Below are 24499 nucleotides of genomic sequence, written 5' to 3' on the forward strand. Positions count from 1 at the left end.
TTTCATGAGATGTCTTGTAGTCCTGGCTGGCCTTGCATTTCTGGACTATCCTCTTGTTTCTACCTTTTCTGGGTGCTGGGATTAGAGGTGTGTATCATCATGTCTGGCTAAGGCTTACTTTTCTTATCTGTGAATAATGGAAATAATAATATTAACTATTTTAATAGTATTGTGAAGAATAAATATCTTTGAAAAGCACTGAGTATTATTAGAATGGCAAGTATTCAGTCAATATTATAGTAAAGTAAATGTTTTAAATTTTATATTCTGTAACTATCCATTTTCAGATATTTAGATACTAGAATGTTTCTCCTAGCATACATAGAAAGCTTTCATATTACTCCTATTTTGTATGAATGTATGTGTATATGCATACCCAGGTGGGAGCTGGAAGTTTACCTTAGGTATTATTCCAACTACCATGCTTCTTTAAAGACAGGGTCTCTCACTGGCTTGGGATTGCTGATTAAGCTAGGCAGGCTGCTCATCATTTCCTAGGATCCATCTTGTCTCCTCCTTTCCAGTGCTGGGATTACAACCATGTGCCTCTATGCCCTGTCCTTTTGCATGCATTCTGAGAATGGACCTTTGACCTCATGGCTTCATGGCTTGGGACTGAACTAGCTTCCCAGGTTAATATTGATCCTATTTCTGATGTAAGGATACTTTATTGTTTTAAAATGGTTTTTATTCTAAAGTCTCTCTCTCTCTCTCTCTCTCTCTCTCTCTCTCTCTCTCTCTCTCTTTTTCTCTCTCTCTTTGAGACAGGGTTTCTCTGTGTAGTAAGCCTTGGTTGTCCTGGACTCGATTTGTAGACCAGGCTGGCCTCAAACTCACAGATCTGCCTGCCTCTGCCTCCTGAATGCTGAGATCAAAGGCACCACCTCACCCTAGGATCTACTTTTTTTTTTTTTTTTTGAGCTGGGGACCGAACCCAGGGCCTTGCGCTTCCTAGGTAAGCGCTCTACCACTGAGCTAAATCCCCACCCCCCTTTTTTTTTTTTTTTAAATTTTATTTAATTATTATATGTATGTGAGTACACTGTCACTGTTTTCAGACACACCAGAAAAGGGCATCAGATCCATTACAGTAGTTGCTGAGAATTGAACTCAGGACCTTGACAAGAACAATCAGTGCTCTTAACCATTGAGCCATCTCTCCAGCCCTAGGATCTACTCTTAATTTGCTTTTTTCTCATGCTCCATTGCATATGTTGCATATATAATTTCTTTAGTTATTTTTATTGTATTACTTTTAATCATGTGAATATGTGTATCTCTGTGTGTATATGTACATATGAGTGCAGGTGTCTGTGGAAGCCAGAGACTACAGATCCCCCTGCAGCTGGAGTTGGATGTGACAGTGGTGCTGGGAACTAAACTCACCTGTGCAATATTTGCGTAACTGATGATCCATCTCTCCAGTTGTGTGTTTTTATTTTTTGTTTTTTGCTTTGTTTTAGGCTGGTCCTGAACTCCTGATCCTTCTACTATTACCTCTTCCCGAGTGCTAGGATTACAAGTGTTTGCCACTGTGTTTAGCTCCTTAGCTGTCTCTTTAGAACATTTTCTGAATTTTTCTTATTTATTATGTCCTTTACCATTTCTGTCCTTGTCCCAATTTCTATTACCTTGTTATTCCTTTGGCTAAATTTTTCTAATATTCTAGTACCTGTCTTTCTGTTGTCAGTTGTGCTTTAATTATACTACTGCTGGCTTCTTACATGTGCCAAAGTTTTTCTTCCTACTTACAGTATTCTTTCACCTATCTTTTTCTACTTTTACTTCAGTATGCTCATCCAAATTCACTTGTCATCTCAGAGGTCTCCTCTTAGCTACCTTATATTTAAAGACTGAGTGACTACTCCCCCATTTTTCCATATATTTTATTCCTAGAATATACTTGAAACTGTTAATACTTAGTTTAGTAAATATTCATTGGCTACTGGCTTGTGCAAATCTTCCTTCTTTTTTGAGTATTCTTTTATTACATATATTTATTTTGGATTTATGTGTGTATGTATGTGAGCAGAAGTCAGACAACTTCTGGGAGTCAGTTCTCTTTTACCTTGTGGTTCTGAGAGTCAAACTCAGGTCATCAGGCTTGACAGCTAGTGGATTTACCAGATTGCTTGCCCTAAGTATTCTTAATTTGAAATGTTGGGCAGGAAGAATTATGCTTCTAGTCAGAGCTAAAAATGACTAGGTTCTTAAATGCAGTGCCTTATTTTGCCTGGTGAGAAACTGATTGGCAAAGTAGGGGAGCATTTGGTTCTTTTAGCCTAAGAACTCTGTATTTTGACTTCTTTTCCTGAAGCCTTAAGGGAATTTTTTTCTTTCCCTATTCTGTACAGCCAAGAACCTGACCTGGGCTGACTCTTAAGATTGAAGAACAGTGAACTCAGTATCCGTTGAGCCAAGGCTTGGACGCCTGCCTCTGATACTGTCTGAAAGGAAAGCCTGAATTCAAATCTTGCTCTGGCTACTGACTTATTTGGTGAACTTCGATACATTTCTTAAGTTCTTCCAGGCTTTGTTTTGTTATTTGTCTGTTCTGGGTCTGGTAAAGAATCCTGGGTTAATGTTGTCAAGGCTTTTGAAAATACTATTGCTTTAACTCCTGGGGTTTCTAAGAATTGGAGATTGTGCGGTGCCACAAGCAGTTGGACTCTTTCCCATGGGTTAACAGAAGATGGAAAGGTGGGGATCTTTCATGATTTGCAGTGGGCCATACTTCATCTTGTGATAACTGATGATGGATGGAACACGGTATGTTGTTGCTACAACATTAGACCTGTTCAGGCAGCTGTTTTCAGGCTGTGCCTGAAGATAAGCTGTTTTTGTCTCTAATATTCTTCCATCAGAAGCTACTTTTCTCTTTTTGTTTGCAAGTAGAAAAATCCCTTGTCATTTTTATGTATTTAAGGATGAACTTCCTGGTCTCCTTCCTTCCTTCTTTCCTTCCTTTTTTTTTTTTTTTTTTAACTCTTTGACAGCTTAGTCTCCAGAAAATTAAGCTTGAGTTTCTGCTCTGTTCAGTGACTTTATCCTTCATTGCTCTGCTGGTAGTTTTCAGTTCTGTCCTCAGCACAGTTTCCAGAATACTTTCAAATAAAATGCCAGTCTGTCTTGTCTGTCTTTATTTGTCTGTCTGTCTGCCTTCCTTTCTCTCTTTCTTTCTTCCTTTCTTGATTTATATATTTTATGTATGTGAGTACACTGTAGCTATCTTCAGACACACCAGAAGAGGGCATCAGATCCCAGTACAGATGGTTGTGAGCCACCATGTGATTGCTGGGATTTGAACTCAGGACCTCTGGAAGAGCAGTCAGTGCTCTTAACCACTGAACCATCTCTCCAGCCCGTTGCTTTTCTTTTCTTTCTTTCTTTCTTTTTTTTTTTTTTTTAAAGAGCAGGTTTACTGGTGCCTTTAATTCCAACATTTGGGAGGAAGGTAGAGGCAGGTGGATCTTTGTAAGCTCTAGTTCTACATAGTGAGTTACAGAGCCAGAACTACCCAGTGAGAATCGGTCTCAAAAAAAAAGTTCAAAAAATGTTTATTATGTTTATTTATGGGGGAATGGGCGTGTACCTTGAAACACGTGGAGATCAGAGGCTAACTTTCAGGAGTTGGTTGTCTCCTACCATTTGTCCTAAGGATCGAACTGAGGTTGTCAGGTTTGGCAGTGAGCATCTTCCCCTGGTGACCCATTTTGTTAGTCCTCAGTTTTCTTTTTAAAAGTTTTTTTTCCGAAGTTTTGTGTGTATGTGTGTGTGTTATGTGCACATAAGTGTAGGTGCCCTTGGAGGCTAGGGGAGTCCAATTACCTAGAGCTGGAGTTAGAGGTGGTTGTGTGCTTCCCTCCTGTGGGTGCTGGGAGCCGATGTGGGTCTTCTGCAAGAGTAGTGCTTGCTCCTCACCGCTGAGACGTCTCTCTAGCCTTCTTTCTTTGTTTAATACAGGGTTTTCATTATATAGTCTATGTTGATTTCAAACCAGGTTACCAAGCCTCTTTCCTCATTCTCCTAGGATTACAGGCGTGTGCCATCACAAGTTGACTAAAATTTCTCTCCTTCTTTTTCATCTCAGCCTGGCCTTGAACTGTATTCCAGATTAGCTTCAAACTCAGTCTTTATTTTTCCTTTTTGTGTGATGAGATTACAGACCCAATGATTGATTGGCATAGAATAGCTCAGAGGCAGACTCTGGGATTTTTAAGTCATCATAGGATGAAATGGGGAGAGTAAGGGACTGACTGTTAGTGACTGTCATTGAAGAGAACCTTTCACAGAGTCCAGGTGGTGCTGAGGGGCCATCAGACATGTGTCTATCATATTGATGACAGGGACAGGATAAAGCTTTACTTTTTCTTCTCAGATGTATTTATGCCATTTGTGCTTGACAAGATCTGTACTGAACTGATTTGACAGTTTGCTTAATCATAGTCTGAGAAATACACACTCGCACGCACACGCACATGCACACACGAGGTTTATGGTCTCTTCCCATTCTCAGGTGAAGTAAATTTACTGTGGTATTTCTTTCTGCTTCTTGATAGGTAATTGCTCTCATTTCCATGGGGATTGTATGGTAAACAAACAGTAGCAGAGTTTCATGAATATGCCCTATTGTACTCAAGAGATTTCAGAGTAAAAGGTAGATTAATTTCTGGTGAAATGTTTTTTGACCTCTCTTTTCTCTCAAAACCTAAGTACTGAATTTCTGGAGAGGAGTAAGAGAATGATTTTCATTTTTCCTTAGCATCATCTGTTTTATTCTCTTTTTTGCTTTTTGAGATGAGATCTTGCTTTGTTCATAAATATAGCTCTCAGGCTGGCCTTGTTATGATGACAAGTGAGGGTTGTCTAGCATCATTCTTTAATTTATTGACTTCTCTTGTTGTTTTCTTTGTGTATGTGTGCAGTGCATGTACTTGTTCACATGAGTTTGCTTTGTACATGGAGAGCAGAGGTAACTGTTGGGTTTCTTCTTCCATCACTTGCTTGTGACAGGGTTTCTTATTAAACTTGAAGTCATCAGTTGGTCTAGGTGAACGAGCCAGTAGCCCCTGGAATCCTGCAGTCCCTTTAATCCTCACAGTTCTGGGAAGACCAGTATATACTGCCATGCACTTTTAAAAATGGGTGCTGGAAGGCTGTAACTCAGGTCTTCAGTTTGCATGGCAGGCTCTTTGCCAAACTGAGACCCTTTTTTTCTTGACCTCTGAGGAAATGAACACTAAAAATGTAAAGCATAAAGTAGGTGGAACATGGTTAATGTAACATATGTGAGGCTAGCACACAAATAAGGGAACGTTGTAGGGACTCTGCTTGTGGCAATTAGGTGTAGAGACTCTGGATTCAAACTGCCTGGGTTGTTGTTCTTTTTTTTTTTTTTTTTTAAAGACAGTTACTCATCACCTTTTTTCAGTTCAAATTCTGAATCTTCCACTCTGGGACCTTTTTCTTTCTCATGTTTGGGTGGGGCGAATGAGGATTATAAGGAGTTCCTTTGACATGCCTATAATTGTAGCATCTGAGACACGAGCCAGTATTATAATAACCTGAAGGCAACCTGAGCTACACTGTGAAGCCTCACTTCTTTTTTTTTTTTTTTTTTTTTTTTTTTTGGGGGGGCTGGGGATCGAACCCAGGACCTTGTGCCCTAGGCAAGCGCTCTACCACTGAGCCAAATCCCCAACCCCGAAGCCTCACTTCTAAAAAAAAATGTTACGTAAAGTGTTAAGATCAGAACCTGGAAGTATAAAAATGTTAGCTGTTATTTTAACTATTACCTCATAGTTTAAATTTGTCAAAAGGAAAAAAAAAAAAGATGACAGTGGTAAAAGGTTTCATCGAAAATGGTGTTGAGTGCTGCAGTGGACACTTTTTTTTTCTTTTGGTAGAATTTTGTTTTATTTGATGCTGGTGAACTATTTTAAAAATTATTTTATGTGTATGAGGGGTTTTGCCTGTTAGTATGGCTGGTGCCTGGGGAGGTGTAATGGCTATTCCTGATTGTCAGCTTGACTATATCTGGAATGAACTACAATCCAGAATGAAGGGCTCACTGGCGATCCAGATCTTGAGGCTGAAATACATAGTTTTCTGACCTAGATCTTGGCCTAGAGATCCTGAGGCATAGTGGCTATGAAAAGCTTAGGCCCAGGTATGGTAGTAAGCTCTTTAATCCCAGGAGACTGAAGCAGGGAGATCTCTGAGTTCAAGGTCAGCCTGGGACAAAACAAGTCCCAGATCCAGGGCTGGTGGTACACACGTTAATCTGGGCCACACCTTCTGCTGGAGAGCTACACAGGGACACTGGAAGAAGGAAGATTCGCTCTTCTTTGCCCGCTTGCATTTACTTGCCAGCACATCTGTTGGAATCTACTTCTACAGAAGAGCAGCTGAAACAAAACAACTACTTCACGGACTGAGCAACTACTAGGCTCTTGGACTTCCCATTCCCAGCTGCCCAGTGTTGGGGTAGTTGGACTACAGACTGCAAGTCATTGCAACAAATTCCCTTACTATATATGAAGAGACATTCCATAAGTTCTATGACTTTAGAGAACCCTGGCTAATACAGGTCAGAAGAAACTGTTGGGTCCCTTGTAGTTGGAGTTTTAGAAGGTGGTGAGCTGCCATGTGGATGCTGGGAGGTAAACCTGCGCCCTTTGGAAGAATAGTCAGGGCTCTTTACCACTGAGCCATCTCTCCAGTCCCTCAAGGATGGTTTTATTAGTTTGATCCCCCAGCCATGAGCTTGATGTGTAAACCACCAGGCTGGTTGCAGATGAACAGGAATGTGTTCATCTGTGCCTTGGAGTGATTGCTGAGGTTAGATGTGTGCCACCACACCCAGCATAAGTTATACATCTCTGCACTGGGTGCATTCAGGAACCTAATTGCTAGACCGTATGGGACACACACTTCATTAACGGAGGCCTGCTGTAAGAATCTGAAGCTTTCAAGAGGAGAGAAGTGGAGAAGAAGAAAGTAATTTTTTGAGTTAGGGTCCAGGAAAGCTGGGCAGTAGAGGTCTAGAATAAGCTGTATTGGGGGAAGGGCCTTTAGAGAAAGGATAGGATTGTCCAGAGTTTCAGGGCAAGTCTACTAACACTACTAACGATTGTATCCACATATGTGCATGTATGCACGCTCTCTCTCTCTCTCTCTCTCTCTCTCTCTCTCTCTCTCTCTCTCTCACACACACACACACACACACACACACACACACACACACACACACACACACACACACACACACAAATTAAGTCAGCAGTTACATTTTTTAAAATTAAGACTCAGAAGCCTGTTTTGGATTTTTTTGAAATAGTGTCTCAATCTGTAGGTCTAGCTGTCCTAGGACTTTACAGAGATCTGCCTGCCTCTGCCCCACAAGTGCTGAATCAAAGGCATATGCCACTATGTCTGTTGAGAGATTTCTTGTTTGGTTTTGAAGCAGAGTCTCACTTTATAGCCCAAGCTGGCCTAGAATTTGCTGTATAGCCCAGGCCATTCTCTAGCTTGTGACCTCTGAAGTTAATTTGCTTTACAGGGCCTGTGGTCTAAAATTATTTTGTTATATTTGTCATCACAGAGTGGGGCTATTGCTCTACCACAAACAGTAGCAATATATGTAGTGAACAGTTTTTATATGGTATATCTTTTAACCTGATGACAACGCTATAATGAATACTACTGCTGTATTCAAAAAAGTTTCAAGAATGAGGCAGGCAACTGAGGCACAGGGAGGTTAAGTAATTCTGAGAAATCAGGAAACTTTTGTATGCCAAGAAAATGATGGAATAGGGTGTGATGATGAACATTCACACTTGTATACTGTTAAAACTGAAGCTGGAGGATTTCAAATCAGACACTAGCCTGGGCTATCTCATGAGGAGGAGATAAATGGTGGAGAAATGGAGTTGGGCTAGTTTTACTGAGACAGGCTGTTGTAGCACAACTTCATTGACCTCAACATTACTGCTGTAGCTGAGGATAACCTTGAACTCTTGATTCTTCTGATCCTACTGCCTAAGTACCCTAGAATTACAAGATTGTGCCAGCTTCCCTATCTTTTTTCATTGCTGAGTATAGAACACAGAACTTCCTTGACTCATGAAGAGCAAGAAAGTGTAATAGCATTGAGCTACCCACATCCCCAATCTTGAAACTAGGGTTTAATGAGCTACTATATATATGGGTATTCTATACTGTCTTTAGCTTAGAACTCATGAAAAATAAACGGTACATAGAACGTCTCCGTCTAGATTCAATCAACGCTAGTACTTTGTCACATCCTAAAATATCTTTTTGTACTCTACTCAGAGTAGAAATACAGTTCATGATAATAGTTTTCCTTTGGGTGAGTTTGCCTTCAGAATTTGTTACTTGTTTATATCTCTGATTTGTGTGTGTTGCCCAAAATTCTGTCTTCCCCCTAAATTTAATATAGTATAAAAGACTGGCAAGAGCTATTTGAAGAAAAGTGTGGTACTAGAAGTTTGGTGCTAGCGTTTTAGATTTGGTTCTCTACACTGTCATCTGAATTATCCTGCAGTGTGTCCTGTAGTAAGGTCCTATTGATGAAAACCAAGCTTCCAATTGTAGAAAGCCTTGTGTGTAGACACTGTACTGGATGCCATCTCTGTAAAACACTAGGCCACTTTTAGGCCTCTAATTAAAGGCTCGACATTTTGTAGTTAATTTTCCAGTTGTCAGTTGTTGGGAGAACTTTAGTTATGCAAGTGATCTTAGGTTTATTTAGGGGATTTTTAAAATTTATATTTTTCTTTTGATGGATATCAGCCCACAGCTTCATGTATGTCCACATTTACTGTACCACTGGGCTATGTAAAAGCCCAAGATTTTTTTTAAAAAGGGATTATTATTTTGTTATTTTTATCTATGAGAGTATGTGCTGTGTGTTTTGTGTGTGTGTGTGTGTGTGTGTGTGTGTGTGTGTGTGTGTGTACCAGTGGAGGCCAGCCAAATCAGATCCCCTGGAGCAGTGTTTCTCAACTTGTGGGCAGACTCGTTTGTGAGGGTGTTGAATGACCCTTTAACAGGGTCACCTAAGACCACTGGAAAACACAAATATTTACATTATGATTCCTAACAGTAGCAAAATTACAGTTATGAAGTAGCAACAAAGTAATTTTATGGGCTGGAGAGATGGCTCAGTGGTTAAGAGCACTGACTGCTCTTCCAGAGGTCCTGAGTTCAAATCCCAGCAACCACATGGTGGCTCACAACCATCTGTAATGGGATCTGATGCCTGCTTCTGATGTGTCTGAAGACAGCAACAGTGTACTCACATAAAATAAATAAAAATCTAAAAAAAAAACGTAATTTTATGATTGGGGTCACCACAGCATGAACAGTATTAAAGGGTTGCAACATTAGGAAGATTGAGAACCGCTGCCCTAGAGCTTGAGTTATAGGCAGTTCTGAGAAGCCCCATGTGGATGCTAGGAACTGAACACAGATTCTCTGGAGAGCAACCGGCACTCTTAACTGCGACAGTTATCTCTCTACCCTTTTTCAGTCTTCCTTCCTTGGTTGTTTTTGTCTTTTTGAGACAGGGTTTCTCTGTATAGCCCTGGTTGGCCTCAAACTCAGAGATCCACCTGCCTCTGCCTACCAGTGTTGGGATTAAAGGTGTGCACCACCACCACCAGCTTGTGTTTGCCTGTCTGTCTGTCTGTCTGTCTTTCTTTCTTTCTTTCTTTCTTTCTTTCTTTCTTTCTTTCTTTCTTTCTTTCCTTCCTTCCTTCCTTCCTTCCTTCCTTCCTTCTTTCTTTCTTTCTTCCTTTCTTTCTTTCTTTCTCTGTCTTTCTTTCTTTCTTTTTTTCTTTCTAGATCTTGTTTAATCTCAGGGACCTTCAGTCTTTGCCTCTGAAGTTCTGGAATTGTAGGTGCATGCCATCCTGCCTGGTCTAGGGGCTTTAAAACTTATATCTGTACAAGTATTTTGCCCCAGTGAATTTCTGTGCATCTTATCTGTACCTTGTACCTGAGGCTAGAAAAAAGGATATCGGGACCCCTGGAACTGGAGTTGCAGGCAGTTGTGAGCTGTCGTGTAGGTGCTAGTAATTAAACCTAAGTTCTCTAGAAGGGCAGCTGATACTCTTAAATTCTGAAGCATCTCTCCAGCCTAGATTTATACTTTTTATTATATTTATTTTTTAATTTATTTTGTGTGTTGTGTCTACATACACACATGTGAAATTTACAGCACACTTGTTGAGGTTAGGGGACAGCTTTTTTGAATTGGTTCTCTCCTACTATGAGGGTCTTAGGGTTTGAACTTAGGTTGTTAGACTTGACAGTAGTGCCACTATATGCTGAGCCATCTTACCAGCCCCAGGATAATGATTTCTTCTCCCAACAAGTTAAATCATTGGGTTAAAACCTGTATGCTACTGAATATGTGTCAGTACTTCATGGCTGATTGTATTCTTACATTTTGTCTTCATGGACACGTTCAGGTGGCAGACATATAACAGTTAAATAAATAAGAAAATTGAGCTCTGTAATAATAGCTAAGCAGGGAGTTGGTGTGCATGCAGCTTAGTTGTTAGATTGGTTAGTTGCCTAACATGCATTAAGCCAAAACTAGGTTTGACTCCTAGCCTTGAAAACTGGGTGTAGTGGTATTTTGGGGAGGTGAAGGCAGGAGGATCATATGTTCAAGGTTATCCTTGCTACATAGGGAGCTGAGCAGGCGGTGGGGATGTTTGCAAATAACTAAAGAGATTTTAATTTTCTAAGTCATATTCCTCAAGCGCTATAAGATCAGCTGGTCAAATGTCTAAGGGAAATATTACTGTTGTGGTAAATATTAAAAAAATACCACATGACACTGCAGGGTATCTTTATCTCAGTGGCTCCACACTGCCCCCAGGTGCTCTCAGAACCAGGGGGTCCGAGAGCTATTCTAGCTTGTTACCTTGCCATGCTGGTCCCTAGAGTTAGTTCCGGTACCTGTGTGGCCAGATGGAACTAGCCATAATTTTGTCTCTGGTTAGTATTTCTCCCCGTGGCTCTCTAGCCACAAACTCTGGTTCCAGCTACCTGGTAAAACCGAGAACCAACAAACTGCAACCCAATAATCAGATTTATATGTTAAATTCTCAGTCCATAATGTATCCACACAATGAACTCACAACCAGTTGATAAAGATATAAACTGCCCACCTAGATAAGATAAATTTTCCTACAGAAATCCATCCCTTAAGAAACATACATTAGCAATTCAAGACCACCTGGATCTGGGTCGCCCTTCTTCATCTCCATCTTGATTGAGACTGTCCGTGTCCTAATTTCAATTCTGTTTGCCTCATTTCATTGATGTGGAGATAGCCCCAGTTGCATTTAGTTATTTTGCCCACACAATCCTTTTTATTTGTCCCCAGTATGTCTTACTTTGTTGTGTGGTAACTGCCTTAGAAATGTTTCTTAGATATCTGCTACTTTGAAGAACTGTGGCACCTATGGGTTTAGTGAGGGGAATCGTCGTGAACTCACAAAGACTCACTAATAATGTAACAGTAGTGATTTCTAACACTTCACTGCTCTTTGCTCATTGGAGCCTTATAATAATATTATAAAATTAAAAAAGAGGACCCTGAGTCCCAAGAAGTGACTTACCCAAAGTCTGTCTGTTCTTCCATCCTGCCTTCTTCCCTTTCCCTTTCTCTTTTCCCTTTTCCCTTCCCTTCTCCACAAATCTTAACTAGAACGTGGGATAAAATCATTAGCATAGATGATCAATTGCAAGAACCTATAATTCTTAGTTTCTAATGAGTTGTGGCATACTTCAGTTTTTTTGCATAGAATAGTTAAATATAATTACATATTAGATAAAGTCTGTAAAGGTCGAGTCCCTTTATCTTTTTGAATGATTAATTTATGTTTAGGTAAATGGGGTGAAATCTTGGCATTATTGTGTGTGTGTGTGTGTGTGTGTGTGTGTGTGTGTGTGTGTGTGCCCATCTTGTCATGACATACCTTTGTCTCCTACTTGCTTATGTCTTTTTGTGATTAAGTACTGATTTGGGGGACTTCATAGTATTCTGGGCTTTCTGTGTCTCTGCTTTACACATTGGGAGACTTTTCTGTTTTAAAATGAGGAATGAGGGCTGGAGAGATGGCTTAGTGGTTAAGAGGTTAAGAGCACTGACTCCCCTTCCAGAGGTCCTGAACTCAATTCCCAGCAACAACATGGTGGCTCACAACCATCTGTAATGGGATCTGATGCCCTCTTCTGGTGTGTCTGAAGACAATGACAGTGTACTCATATACATAACATAAATATAAAATCTTTTTAAAAAGAATAGTGGCTTAAATTGTATTTTGGTTTAAAATCACACATAGAGGCATACATGTGCGTGTACACAAACACACACAAAAACAAAAAAAGAGGAATGTAGCCAGGACCATCAAGACCAAGTTCTCAGCACAAAGTAGATTTATTTGCCCCAGAGGGACAGAGGGCAGGGAATAAGAGACAGGAGATAGAGGATGAGGGAGAAGGGGAAGGGAACAAGGGTGAGGGAGAAGGGATATTTGTTCTTGAGGGGGACAAAGGCCTGCCTCTAATTAGGAGACAGATGTGACACATAGGAAAATAGTCTATAAAGGTAAAGGGGGAAACCCTGTGTTAGGATGAGGTCTAATTGTAACTGGACATGTTAATTAGGTGAGCCAAAGGAGACTTTTGATTGCTGGACTTTACTACTTTGATAACTGCACTTTGGTAGTTAGCCTCAGGAGGAGGAAGTGGCCAAATAGGGAACAGACCTTAGTGGCTAGGTTTAGAAATGTAATCTAATGATTATTAGCAAGGTAGAGAAAATGGGAAAGAAGGGCAAGGCCTACTAGGCCATGTTTGCAATGCTGGGGGCTGGCTAGAGTCTCTTTAGCAGGTCTGTCTGACTTAAGTTTAATCTGGCTTCTTTTGGTTATGTGAGATGTAGCAAGGTCTCCTCACACACGGTGGTGGCTCAAGCACTTGGGAGACAGAGAAAAGCAGGTAGATCTCAGTGAGTTCAAGGCCAGCCTGTTCTGCAGCATGAATTCCAGGGTATCAGGGCTACACAGTAACTGTTTCAAACAAACCCAACAAAAAATCCACTTTCTTTTGAACAATAGTAAATATATTTCCCCAGGGGCCAAAAAAGAGAAATGGAATTGTTGATGTTCTTTTAAGTTTTGACCACCTGTCAGTCAGATTGTTACTAGTTTGAACTCTTGAGTTTAAGTCCCTGGAAATTGACAATGCTTTTTTTAATTTGTTTTGTTTTGTTTCTGTTTTTTTGAAACAGTTTCTCTGGAGCTCTGGCTGTCCTGGAACTCACTCTGTATGCAAGGCTGGCCTTGAACTTAGAGATCCACTTTGGTAGTCTTGATTAATTTTTTTGTGTTTTTGTTTTTTAGTTGTCTTGATGATATTTGTAGAAACTCCCCCCCCTTTCTTTTTTTTATTCCTCTAGGAACTGAAAGTTATATCATAGTTCTTTGAACCATATAATATTTGTAACCTGTACTTTGTTCTTCCTTTTGAGTTACAAGAGGACAGAAAAGAAGATTTATTTTTATTTTTATTTTATTTTTTTAAAAGGAGGCCTGGACTTGTGAGGTTGCTCAAGGGGTAAAGGTGCTTGCTGCCTAATGACCTAAGTGTAATTCCTGGAACCCATATGATGGAAAAAGAGAACTGATTCCTGCAGGTTATCCTGTGACTTGGTGCACACTTGTACAAACACATCCAGACACACACAAAGAAATGGGACTGCTATTGCTGTTTCTACTGTTTGTTGTAAGGTTATAAAAGGTTTCAATGTACTTTAAGGAGTTTCAAAGTCTTTCTTCCGGAGGTCTCTATATTAGGTAAAGAATTATAGTTTTAGTACAGAGTTAGGGGACCTATAGGAACTGTACCTTCTTGGTTACTAGTAAAAGGTAAGAAATATCTCAGCTATTAGAATAAAGGGAAGCCTGGAGCAGGTTCTTTTTTTTTTTTTTTTAAATTTCTTTATTATATATAAGTACACTGTAGCTGTCTTCAGACACACCAGAAAAGGACATCATATCTCACTACAGATGGTTGTAAGCCACCATGTGGTTGCTGGGATTCGAACTCAGGGCCTCTAGAAGAACAGTCAGTGTTCCTAACCACTGAGCCATCTCTCCAGCCCCTGGAGCAGGTTCTGTTATTCAACTGTAGCTTACTCTGGAGGTTGGCTTGCAATTCTTGTTGACATTTTCACTGTGTATGTTTTCTGTTGGTTAATAGTTGGTGATGAGAGGCTGGATGTGTGTCATGGTGGTATAGTACTTAACAAGTAAACTCAGAATCCTGAGTTCAAGCCCCAGCACCCAGACACAGCAAATCAAACCAAGCATTATACCATGAGAGCAAAGCAGAGTTTTGTGTTTAGCACTCTGTAGGAAACTGACTATGGGTCTAGGAATTTAGGACTTGCCTTACTGTGGAGTCTTTCTGACCTTATCCATTTTAATGCTCCAGGAAGAAAACTCCTTCAGCACAAGCTATAAATATTTTTCCTTATGTCTGTGTTTCTATGCATCTGGTTGTGTGCTTTGTAGATTGCAGCCTTTTGAGAAATAGAAGGAGGCAGTTATTGTTTGACTCTCATAATAAGCAGTTAGCTCCCTTGTTTTATTTTAATTTAAAAGACTTTTATTTTGTGCATGTGTATGTATGGAAGTCAAAGAACAACTTCATGTGGTTGGTTCTTTGTTTTTACCTTTACAGTGATTATGGGGATCAAACTCAGGTCTCTGTGGCAAATACCTTTACCCACTGGGCTATCTTGCCACATTCCACTCCTTTTAAGACAAAGCCTTGCTCTGCAGCTCAGAATGTCTTGGAATTTGTCTTGTAGCCTGGACTGGCTTCAACGCTTTGATCATCATGTCCTAAGACATGCTGTAATTACAGGTTTGCACAACAGTGACCCACTCTGACAGTTACTATTTTGAAATTTAAAAAAGCTACAAGAAAGGCTGGAGAGATGGCTCTGTTTAAGAGCACTGACTGCTCTTCCAGAGATCCTGAGTTCAATTCCCAGCAACCACATGGTGGCTTACAACCATCTGTAATGGGATCTGATGCCTTTTTCTGGTGTGTCTGAAGACAGCTATAGTGTGTTATATATACTAGATAAATTAATCTTAAAAAAAAAAATAGCTGGAAGAAGCCAGGCATAGTGCCTTATGTCCAAAATTCTAGTATTTACAGGTAGAAACATTAGGAGCAGGAGCTTTAGGCCAGTTTGGGCTCTATAGACCCTTTCCTTGAAACTGAAGTAGAAAATCACCTCTTAAAATTATCAATTCATGGGGTCGGGGATTTAACTCAGTGGTAGAGCGCTTGCCTAGCAAGCGCAAGGCCCTGGGTTTGGTCCTCAGCTCAAAAAAAAAAAAAAATTATCAATTCATGGTATAATATATATATATGTACATATATATATATTATTTTGATATTGGTTGGTAGATTGCTTACCCTGGGTTTAGTTCCCAGCCCTATATAAACTAGTTATGGTGACAGATTTGTAATCCCAGCCCTAGGGAAGTGGAGGCAGGAGGGTCAGAAGTTCAAGCTACATAATTTGAGGGTAGCCTGAACCATATGAACTATGTCTTTTTTTTTCTTTAAAGTTACCTTAAGCTACCACTCAGAAGTAACCATTGTATTTAATCCTCCACCTCTTTCCTCCCCCTTTCTTTCTTTATTTCCAGTGTTAAGGACAAACCCGGGGGCTTTAGAGACGCTAGGCAAGCATTCTACTACTGAGCCATAGAGTGGCCTCCACCGCAGCCCTTCTGTATAATTTTTGTCTAAGCTATTGTGCTCTGACTTTCCAAAGTATTTTAAAGTATTACTGATACTTTTTGGAGTGCTAGAAATTGAATATGGGCTCTTGTGCATGTTAAACAGGAAGGAGCTCCACTACTGAGCTGCATCCCAGCTTAGATATTTATGCTTATTGTGTACAGTGGTATGCGTACATGTTCATGTTTATCTTAGTTGCTCTTCTATTACTGTGAAGAGACACCATGACCAAGGCAACTTATAAAAAAGAAACCATTCAGTTAAGGGCTTGCTTACAGTTCCAGAGAGTAAGTCCATGACCATCATGGTTCAGAGCATGACACCAGTCAGGCATGGTGCTGGAACAGTAGCTGAGAATTTTAGGAATGAATGAGAGAGAGAGAGAGAGAGAGAGAGAGAGAGAGAGAGAGAGAGAGAGAGAGAGACAGAGAGAGACAGAGAGACAGAGACAGAGAGAGACAGAGAGAGACAGAGAGACAGAGATAGAGAAAGAGGGATAGAAAGAGACAGAGAGAAAGAGACAGAGAGAAATAGAGAAAGAGAGAAAGAGAGCTATAGAGAGAGATAGACAGAGACAGAGAGAGAATGAGAATACACATACCTGGGCCTGGAATTGACTTTTGAAAACTAAATGCTTACTACTAGTGACACACCTCCTAATCCTTCCTAAAACATTTCCACTGACTAGGGACTATGCATTAAATGCATGAGCCTGGGGGGCCCATTCTCATTCAAAGCACCGCAGCGTATGCCTGTGGAATCCAGAGGTAGAAGCTAGGTTCTCCTCAGTTGCTCTTCACCATATTTTTGAGACAAAAATAGCATTTCTCAGTACTAGGATACAGGTAGTACATACTACAATGCCTGGCTTTTTACATGGGTGCTAGGGATTTGAACTCATTCTTGGTGGCAAGCTCTGAGCCACTGAGCCATCTCCCTATCTCCCCTGCTTATTTTTGTTGGGCTAGGGATTGAACCGAGGGCCTGTACCACTAGGCCATTTACATAACTCTACATTTTGTTTTTAAGGAAAGTTTTTAGGCATTTTTTAGTGAGTGATTTTTTTTTAAATTCTGCTTTATGAAAGAATAAGAACTGAATATGGTCAGTAGTTGAAAATGTCTAGTTTTTTGTAAATCAGTTAGAAGGAATATGACAAGATAAATGGAAGATGTACCTGTTTTAGGAAACCATAGTTAAATGTGAAAAGAACACTCTCCTTTGAACTAGAGTTGTTTAGAATGGAAGCCTCTCTGGTGTAGAATAGGCATCATTTGACATTATTCTTCATTCCTTAGATTTCCATGAGGACAGCTGACAAGGACCTGAATGGCCTCATTTTAGCTACTTCTGTCTGTGGAGCTATTTCTTGCTCCTTCAGTTCTGATCCCTGGTGCGACAGTGGCTCCTGAGCACCATGAAAGTTGTCCCAGAGAAGAATGCTGTACGAATCCTCTGGGGCCGAGAGCGGGGCACTCGTGCCATGGGTGCCCAGCGGCTTCTGCAGGAGCTGGTGGAGGATAAGACTCGATGGATGAAATGGGAGGGCAAGGTAAGGAAATGGTGTTTTGACCAAGTTTGTGGGGGTGACACCTTAGAATAGATTAATGGCAGAGATTAATCTTGTCCCTGAGATTTGATATAACTAGTTTGGGAAATTGGTTTATAATATAAAGGATAAGAATAGAAATGTTCTTTCTGAATTTAGATTTATCTTAATTTATAATTTGATTATTGTCTTCAGATTTTTAGTTTGCACTGTGATACTAATCTAGAATGACTTCCGTGCTTTAGAGTCAGAGTAAGCCCAAATTTATAAATCATGCTATGCTATGTGTGTGCATGTGTGCGCATGTATGTGTGTGCGCGTGTGTGTTTGTATTTGTTTATTTATTTGTTTGTTTGTTTTCTCCCAGAGAGTAGAACTTCCTGATAGTCCACGCTCGACCTTCTTACTGGCCTTCAGCCCAGACAGGTACCTAATACTTAGCTGTAGCTTAAGATTTGTGATGACATGACTTTCTGTACTCTTGACTTAGCTCGATCATCCAGATTAATCCCTAGAGACCAATCCCTTTGGAACACTGGATGAATATATGAACACACACACACACAACACACACACACACACACACACACACACACACACACACTCTCTATATGAAATGGAGAGAAGTAAAGAAGAATCAAAGGAATTATAAAGAGAATGATGAAAGTCAAGGCTAAGAATTTAGCCAGGCTTTGGTACCATTGCTTTGCCTGGCTGATAGACACCAGCAATGAAGGCAGTATGTGTTATTTGGGGACTGTGGGAAAACCAGAAGCCTTTAAAAAATCAGAATATTTCTGCTGTGTGTAGATAAACTGCCTAGCAGGTATACCTTAATTTCTTTCATTTCATAGTGTAGGGAATAATGTTGGGCTTTTGTTTTCTAAAGCTGGTAAAATTTATTTCCCCCTACATGTTTCTTAATTATTCCTACATTTTGATTCCCTAGGACTCTCTTGGCGTCCACACATGTGAACCATAACATCTATATTACAGAGGTTAAGACTGGCAAGTGTGTTCACTCTCTGATTGGACACCGCCGTACTCCATGGTGTGTCACTTTTCATCCCACTATCTCAGGCCTTATTGCTTCTGGCTGCCTAGATGGGGAAGTTAGGATTTGGGACTTACATGTAAGTATTCTTTGGGCTGCTTTCTTTTCTTTAGTATTCCAGACACAGAGAATTGTTTGCCATTGGCTTCTTACTTCTGGCTGAGAAACTACTTTGTTAGGATTGGTAGTCATTGCTCACTTAGAGGGTGGGAATCCTAGTTTGTACTTATTCATTATGAAGTAAACAGTTAAACTTTTCTTCTACCTGCTCATTTTAAGATTGTATAGGGGAGGCTCTATGAGTTCAATATGGACTTCCACTGTCTTGGAGTACTCTGCTCATGATCATCACAACAAGACTTGTCCTGGGTTGCTCTGCACTATGTTTGCACCAAGCTAGAATGTTCACAGGTGTTAGAAACAGGAACTGAGTAGAGGCTTTGTAATTGACATGAAGGCAGCAATATTTTCCTATATATTATTGGCACTGCTAGATGACTGTTCATATACATTATTTTATAAAAGACATGTTTAAAGTAAGCCCTATTAGAGTTCAGTTTATCTTAAATGGAAATTTATTTATTTAGAGACAGAGTCTTGCTATATAAAACCTGGTTGGCTTAGAAATGACTATGTAGACTAGGCTACCCTCAAATTCATGGAGATCCACATGCCTCTGTCTTCTGAGTGCTGGGATTAAAGACATGTACCACTGTGCTCTGATAAGGATTGCAACCGCAAGTGGATATACTGGGGATCAAGCCCAGGGGCTTCATATATGTGAAGTATTTGCTTTACCATTGAGCTATATAACACCATATAGACCCTTCCTCTTTTTCTCTCCATTCCTCCCCTTCCCCTCCCACTTCTCCCCTCCCTCCCTCCCCCTCCCTCTTCCTTCCTTCCTTCCTTCCTTCCTTTCTTTCTTTCTTTCTTTCTTTCTTTCTTTCTTTCTTTCTTTCTTTCTTTCTTTCTTTCTTTTTTTGCTTTTTTGAGACTAGGAATCACCATATAGTCCAGGCTGGCCTCAAATTCATGGCAGTCTTCTTGCCTTTGCTTCCCAAATGCTGGGATTATAGGTATGAGTAATCATATTTAGCTCTTCAATGTAATTCTTCACATGGACTCTCCATTCTGTTGGCAGTTTTTAATCTGAGCATATTTTGAATTGGTTCATTTGCAGGGTGGCAGTGAAAGCTGGTTCACAGATAGCAACAATGCCATAGCTTCTTTGGCTTTCCACCCTACGGCTCAGCTCCTGCTGATCGCCACTGCAAATGAGATCCATTTCTGGGATTGGAGTCGTCGGGAACCCTTTGCTGTGGTGAAAACAGCTAGTGAGATGGAGCGTGTTCGGTGAGTGCTGTGTTCTGTCAACTGTATCAGACCCCAAACTGACATGAAAGGACATTCATGACTACTGTTATTGCACAGAAGGCTGTTACACCTCCTTAGGGCAGTCATCAGTCTTCTTTAGGTTGTTTGTTATCATCATGGCTGAGTAGCCGAAGCAGTTCATTTTGTTTATGCCTTCATCCTGTGGTCTCTGCAGATCAGGATCATTTGGTAAAATCCTACTTAAGTTCCAAGCCGTCTACACTTGGGATTACCCTTTGGAAAACCTCTCAAAAATAAATGGGTAGTTTTTGATAGCTTGGTGGTGGCTGATTGATCACTATTGACTATTTATATTTATCAAATTATAAAATAGAGATGTAAACCTGTGTCAGATTTGCTAATTATGCTTATTTAGCCTTTGAGATCAAAACACACTTGGTGACTGGAGGTGTGAGAGCACACATCTGTAATCTCAGGATTCTGATATGATAGGCAGATCATGAGTTCCTGGCCAGCTGGGCTACATAAGGAGTCTAAGTCTTCCTGGACTAGTTAGCAAGACTCTATCTTAAAAACCAAAATACCAGCTAGATGTAGTGGCCCACATCCTAATCCCAGCATTTAGTAGGTGGATCTCTGTGAGTTTGAGGCCATCTTGGTCTGTATAGTGAATTTTAGGATAACCAGAGTTACATAGTAAGGCTGTCTTTCAAAAAACAAAACAAAATAAAACCCAAAATACCAAAACCACAGTATAGCTGGGGATATAGCAAAACTGTATAGCTCTTGCCTATTACATATGTGACCTTGGATTCAGTTCTCTGCACTACAAAAGCAAGATATACGTTGCCAGAGTTAAACTGGACACTTTGTTTTCTTTGTTTTTTCTTTTGACCAGATTATGGCTGGATATAGACTGGTTTTCTGGCTTCCAGCCATATCACTTTGTACTGATACTTTGTTGTCACTAGAGTAAGTACTTTTGCCAAGTGTAGCAGCTGTATGAAGGGAAACCTGAATCTGTGTGGCAGCATTCTGATTTACCTTTTAAATAGGCTCTTACATGTTGAACAGATACATATTTAATGTAGCTGCTAACTGTGATGTCAGCCTGGATATTATTCAAAACTGAAATCATGTCCTGAGGATGTAACTCAGGTTAATAGAATTGCTTGTCCTGCATGAATGAAGCTTAGAGTTCGATCCCCAGTACCACATACAGTGAGTGTGTTGGTGCACACCTGTAATGCCAGTACTGGGATGGTAAAGGTAAGAGAATCAAAAGTTCAAGGTTTTCTGTAACCAGCTGTTTTCTTGTAAGCTAGCCTAAGGTATATAAAACCCTGTCTCAAAAAAACCAAAGTGAAATCTCTTAATGCATATTTCTTTTCATTAGGAAACAACATAAAGCCTTATTTTAATGTCTTTCCAAATTTTTTTTGAAAGACTAGGTAGGTGTGGTGGTACCCAGCATTCAGGGACCTGAGGCAGAACATTTGTGAGTCTGAAGATATCTGGACTACATAGATAAATTCTCCAGAAGAGGGGGAGAAAATTTAGAGTTTTGAAAGCATGAAATGGGTAGACAATTCCCATTTCTCAGTTAACATGGTCTTTGTTTGTCTCTTGTCTTGTTCTTTTGTATTTCAGTCTGGTGAGATTTGATCCACTTGGACACTACTTACTTACAGCTATTGTTAACCCCTCTAATCAGCAGGTAAGGGTCTAACAGTTCAACTCTAGCTGAACTGTGAGGTACTTTGTAAACTAGCACTCTAATTTTGATCATATTATTTCTTTATTATTATATATTTATTATTACTAAAATGTAATTCTGATTATGTTTTAGTTCTTAACATTTCTGCAATCTTTTTCCACCAAGATTTTAATAAGTTTCTGATGATATCAAAAGTTACAGACATAATTTTCACAGGAGAGTCAATTTTTTAACCCCATGTGAATAGGTCGTGAGAAACAGACCATGTCAGAGTTGGAGAAATGACTTAGCTGTTATACTACTTTTGAAGAGGACCTGAGTTCTGTTTTCAGTCCCCCAGTTGAGCTGCATACACCTGCCCATAACTATAGCTCCAAGGAATCCTATGTCTTTTTCTGGCTCATTCCCAGTGTTTAGATGTGGGTGGCATATACCCACACATATACATAAACAAACAAACTATAATTTTTAAAAATAGGTGTGGGTATTTTGCCTGAATGTGTGTTTGTGTAATGTGTTTATGTAGGAACCACGGAGGCCAGAAGAGAACATTAGATTTCTTGGAAGTGGAGTTAGAGCAAATCGTAACCACCATGTGGGTGCTGGGAACCAAACCCAGGTCCTCTGCAAAAGCAACAATTGTTTTAACCATTGAGCCATCTCTCTGGCTTCTAAAAATAAATCTTAAAAAGAAGTAGCCAGAGACTGGAGAAATGGCTCAGTAGTTAAGAGCACTTGATGTTTTTGCAGAGGGCCCTGGTTTGAATCCCGGCCCTCATGTAGTAGTTCACTTCAGTTCTATGGTATCTGATTCCTTCTGACCTTCATAGGCACCAGACATGTATGTGGTGCACATAAGTACATGCAGGCAAAAACAACTCAGACATAAAATAAAATATAAATAAACCTAAAATAATTAAAGGAAATAACTTGTCTTCATCATGCTTGTCACTTGTGTGCCTCTGGCTGGTTAACATTTTGTTTTCCCTTACTGCTTCTATGTCACAGAGATACCTTTTAGACAATAATTGTTTGGCCAGATGTACTCATTTAGATATGTTGCCAATTGGAAATGGATAATTTAATACCATATGATGGTTTTGAATCTGAAGCCAGTTTTCATTACCTTATGGGGAGAGAGTTTTTGCTTATCCATGGAGGTGGTTCTTCTTGGATGATTATCAGTCAACTTTAAGTTTCTCTTGATTTGTTTGGAGGGTCTAACTAACTGTTGTGCTCTACTCTCTCCTCCTGCTGGTCCATGTTCAGGGTGATGATGAACCAGAAATCCCTATAGATGGAACAGAATTATCTCATTACCGTCAGCGTGCCCTCCTGCAATCACAGCCAGTTCGCCGGACACCCCTCCTCCACAATTTCCTGCATATGCTGTCCTCCCGCTCCTCTGGCATCCAGGTGGGAGAGCAAAGCACAGTACAAGATTCTGCTACCCCCTCACCCCCACCGCCTCCCCCTCAGCCCTCCACGGAGCGTCCCAGGACTTCCGCTTACATCAGACTCCGACAGCGGGTCAGTTACCCCACCACAGTTGAGTGCTGCCAGCACCCTGGGATCCTGTGCCTTTGCAGCCGCTGTGCTGGCACTCGAGTTCCTTCCCTCTTGCCACACCAGGACAGTGTCCCCCCTGCTTCTGCCAGAGCTACTACCCCTTCCTTTTCTTTTGTACAGACCGAGCCCTTCCATCCCCCGGAGCAGGCTTCATCAACGCAGCAGGACCAGGGCCTCCTGAACCGGCCGTCTGCCTTCAGTACAGTCCAGAGCAGCACTGCGGGCAACACGCTCCGCAACCTCAGTCTGGGTCCTACCCGTCGCTCTTTGGGGGGCCCACTGTCCAGCCACCCATCTAGGTATCACAGAGAACTAGCCCCTGGGCTGACAGGTTCTGAGTGGACCCGGACAGTACTCACTCTGAACTCACGTTCTGAGGTAGAATCTATGCCCCCACCGAGGACCAGTGCCTCCTCAGTGAGTTTGCTTTCTGTACTGAGACAGCAGGAAGGTGGCTCTCAGGCATCTGTGTATACTTCAGCCACAGAAGGGAGGGGTTTTCCATCATCAGGGTTGGCAACTGAGTCAGATGGAGGGAATGGTTCCAGCCAAAACAACTCAGGCAACATTCGCCATGAGCTTCAGTGTGACCTGAGACGCTTCTTTTTGGAGTATGACAGGCTGCAGGAGCTGGATCAGAGCCTGAGTGGGGAAACTCCCCAGACCCAACAGGCCCAGGAAATGCTCAACAATAATATTGAATCTGAGAGACCAGGTCCTTCCCATCAGCCTACCCCACACAGCAGTGAGAACAACTCCAACCTTTCTCGGGGCCACCTTAATCGATGCCGTGCTTGCCATAATCTTCTAACCTTCAACAATGATACCCTTCGTTGGGAAAGAACCACACCTAACTACTCATCCGGTGAGGCTAGCTCTTCCTGGCATGTCTCCACTACTTTTGAGGGCATGCCACCGAGTGGCAACCAACTACCACCTCTTGAGCGGACTGAGGGCCAAATGCCTAGCTCCAGCAGGCTGGAGTTGAGCAGTTCTGCTAGTTCACAAGAGGAGAGGACTGTGGGGGTGGCCTTTAACCAGGAGACCGGCCATTGGGAACGAATTTATACCCAGTCCAGCAGATCTGGAACTGTATCACAGGAGGCCTTACATCAAGATATGCCTGAGGAAAGCTCTGAGGAAGACTCCCTGAGGAGGTAAGCAGCTACTGTTCTCTGCTCTGCCTCCCTGTCTCTTCTTAACACCCATTATCCTTCAGTCTCAGTGGTGTTGTGACCTTATATAAAGTGTCTGGGACCCATGCATCTGCTTCTGATCTTGCATTTTCTTGGGAAATCTTACTTCGGTGGTAGGGATAGCATCAGGCCTAGTGATGTGAGTCAAATGTTGTACAGTTTATTTTTTCCTAAGCCCAAAGCTCTGGTTTAGCCTTGAAAGGGACATG

General features: G+C 41.0%; 1 protein-coding gene across 8 annotated transcripts in view; it reads left to right on the forward strand.

Moving 5' to 3' along the window:
* The window catches only part of Ambra1 (autophagy and beclin 1 regulator 1), a 188797-nt gene that overhangs the window by 20244 nt on the left and 144054 nt on the right, over positions 1-24499 (forward strand). For 4 of the 8 annotated variants that reach the window (XM_032903706.1, XM_032903710.1, XM_032903709.1 and 1 more), the window contains exons 2-7: positions 17166-17419; positions 17784-17842; positions 18366-18549; positions 19654-19826; positions 21459-21525; positions 22795-24251. In XM_032903706.1, coding sequence (XP_032759597.1) covers positions 17285-17419; positions 17784-17842; positions 18366-18549; positions 19654-19826; positions 21459-21525; positions 22795-24251 — 2075 coding nt within the window. In that variant the 5' untranslated portion in view covers positions 17166-17284. Of the gene's footprint in view, positions 1-2354; positions 2498-17165; positions 17420-17783; positions 17843-18365; positions 18550-19653; positions 19827-21458; positions 21526-22794; positions 24252-24499 lie in introns of all 8 variants that reach the window. The other 4 variants (XM_032903712.1, XM_032903713.1, XM_032903714.1 and 1 more) reach the window with 2 other exon arrangements.

This window comes from Rattus rattus, chromosome 5 (assembly GCF_011064425.1).
Source record: "Rattus rattus isolate New Zealand chromosome 5, Rrattus_CSIRO_v1, whole genome shotgun sequence".
In the NCBI taxonomy this organism is placed as follows: domain Eukaryota; kingdom Metazoa; phylum Chordata; class Mammalia; order Rodentia; family Muridae; genus Rattus; species Rattus rattus.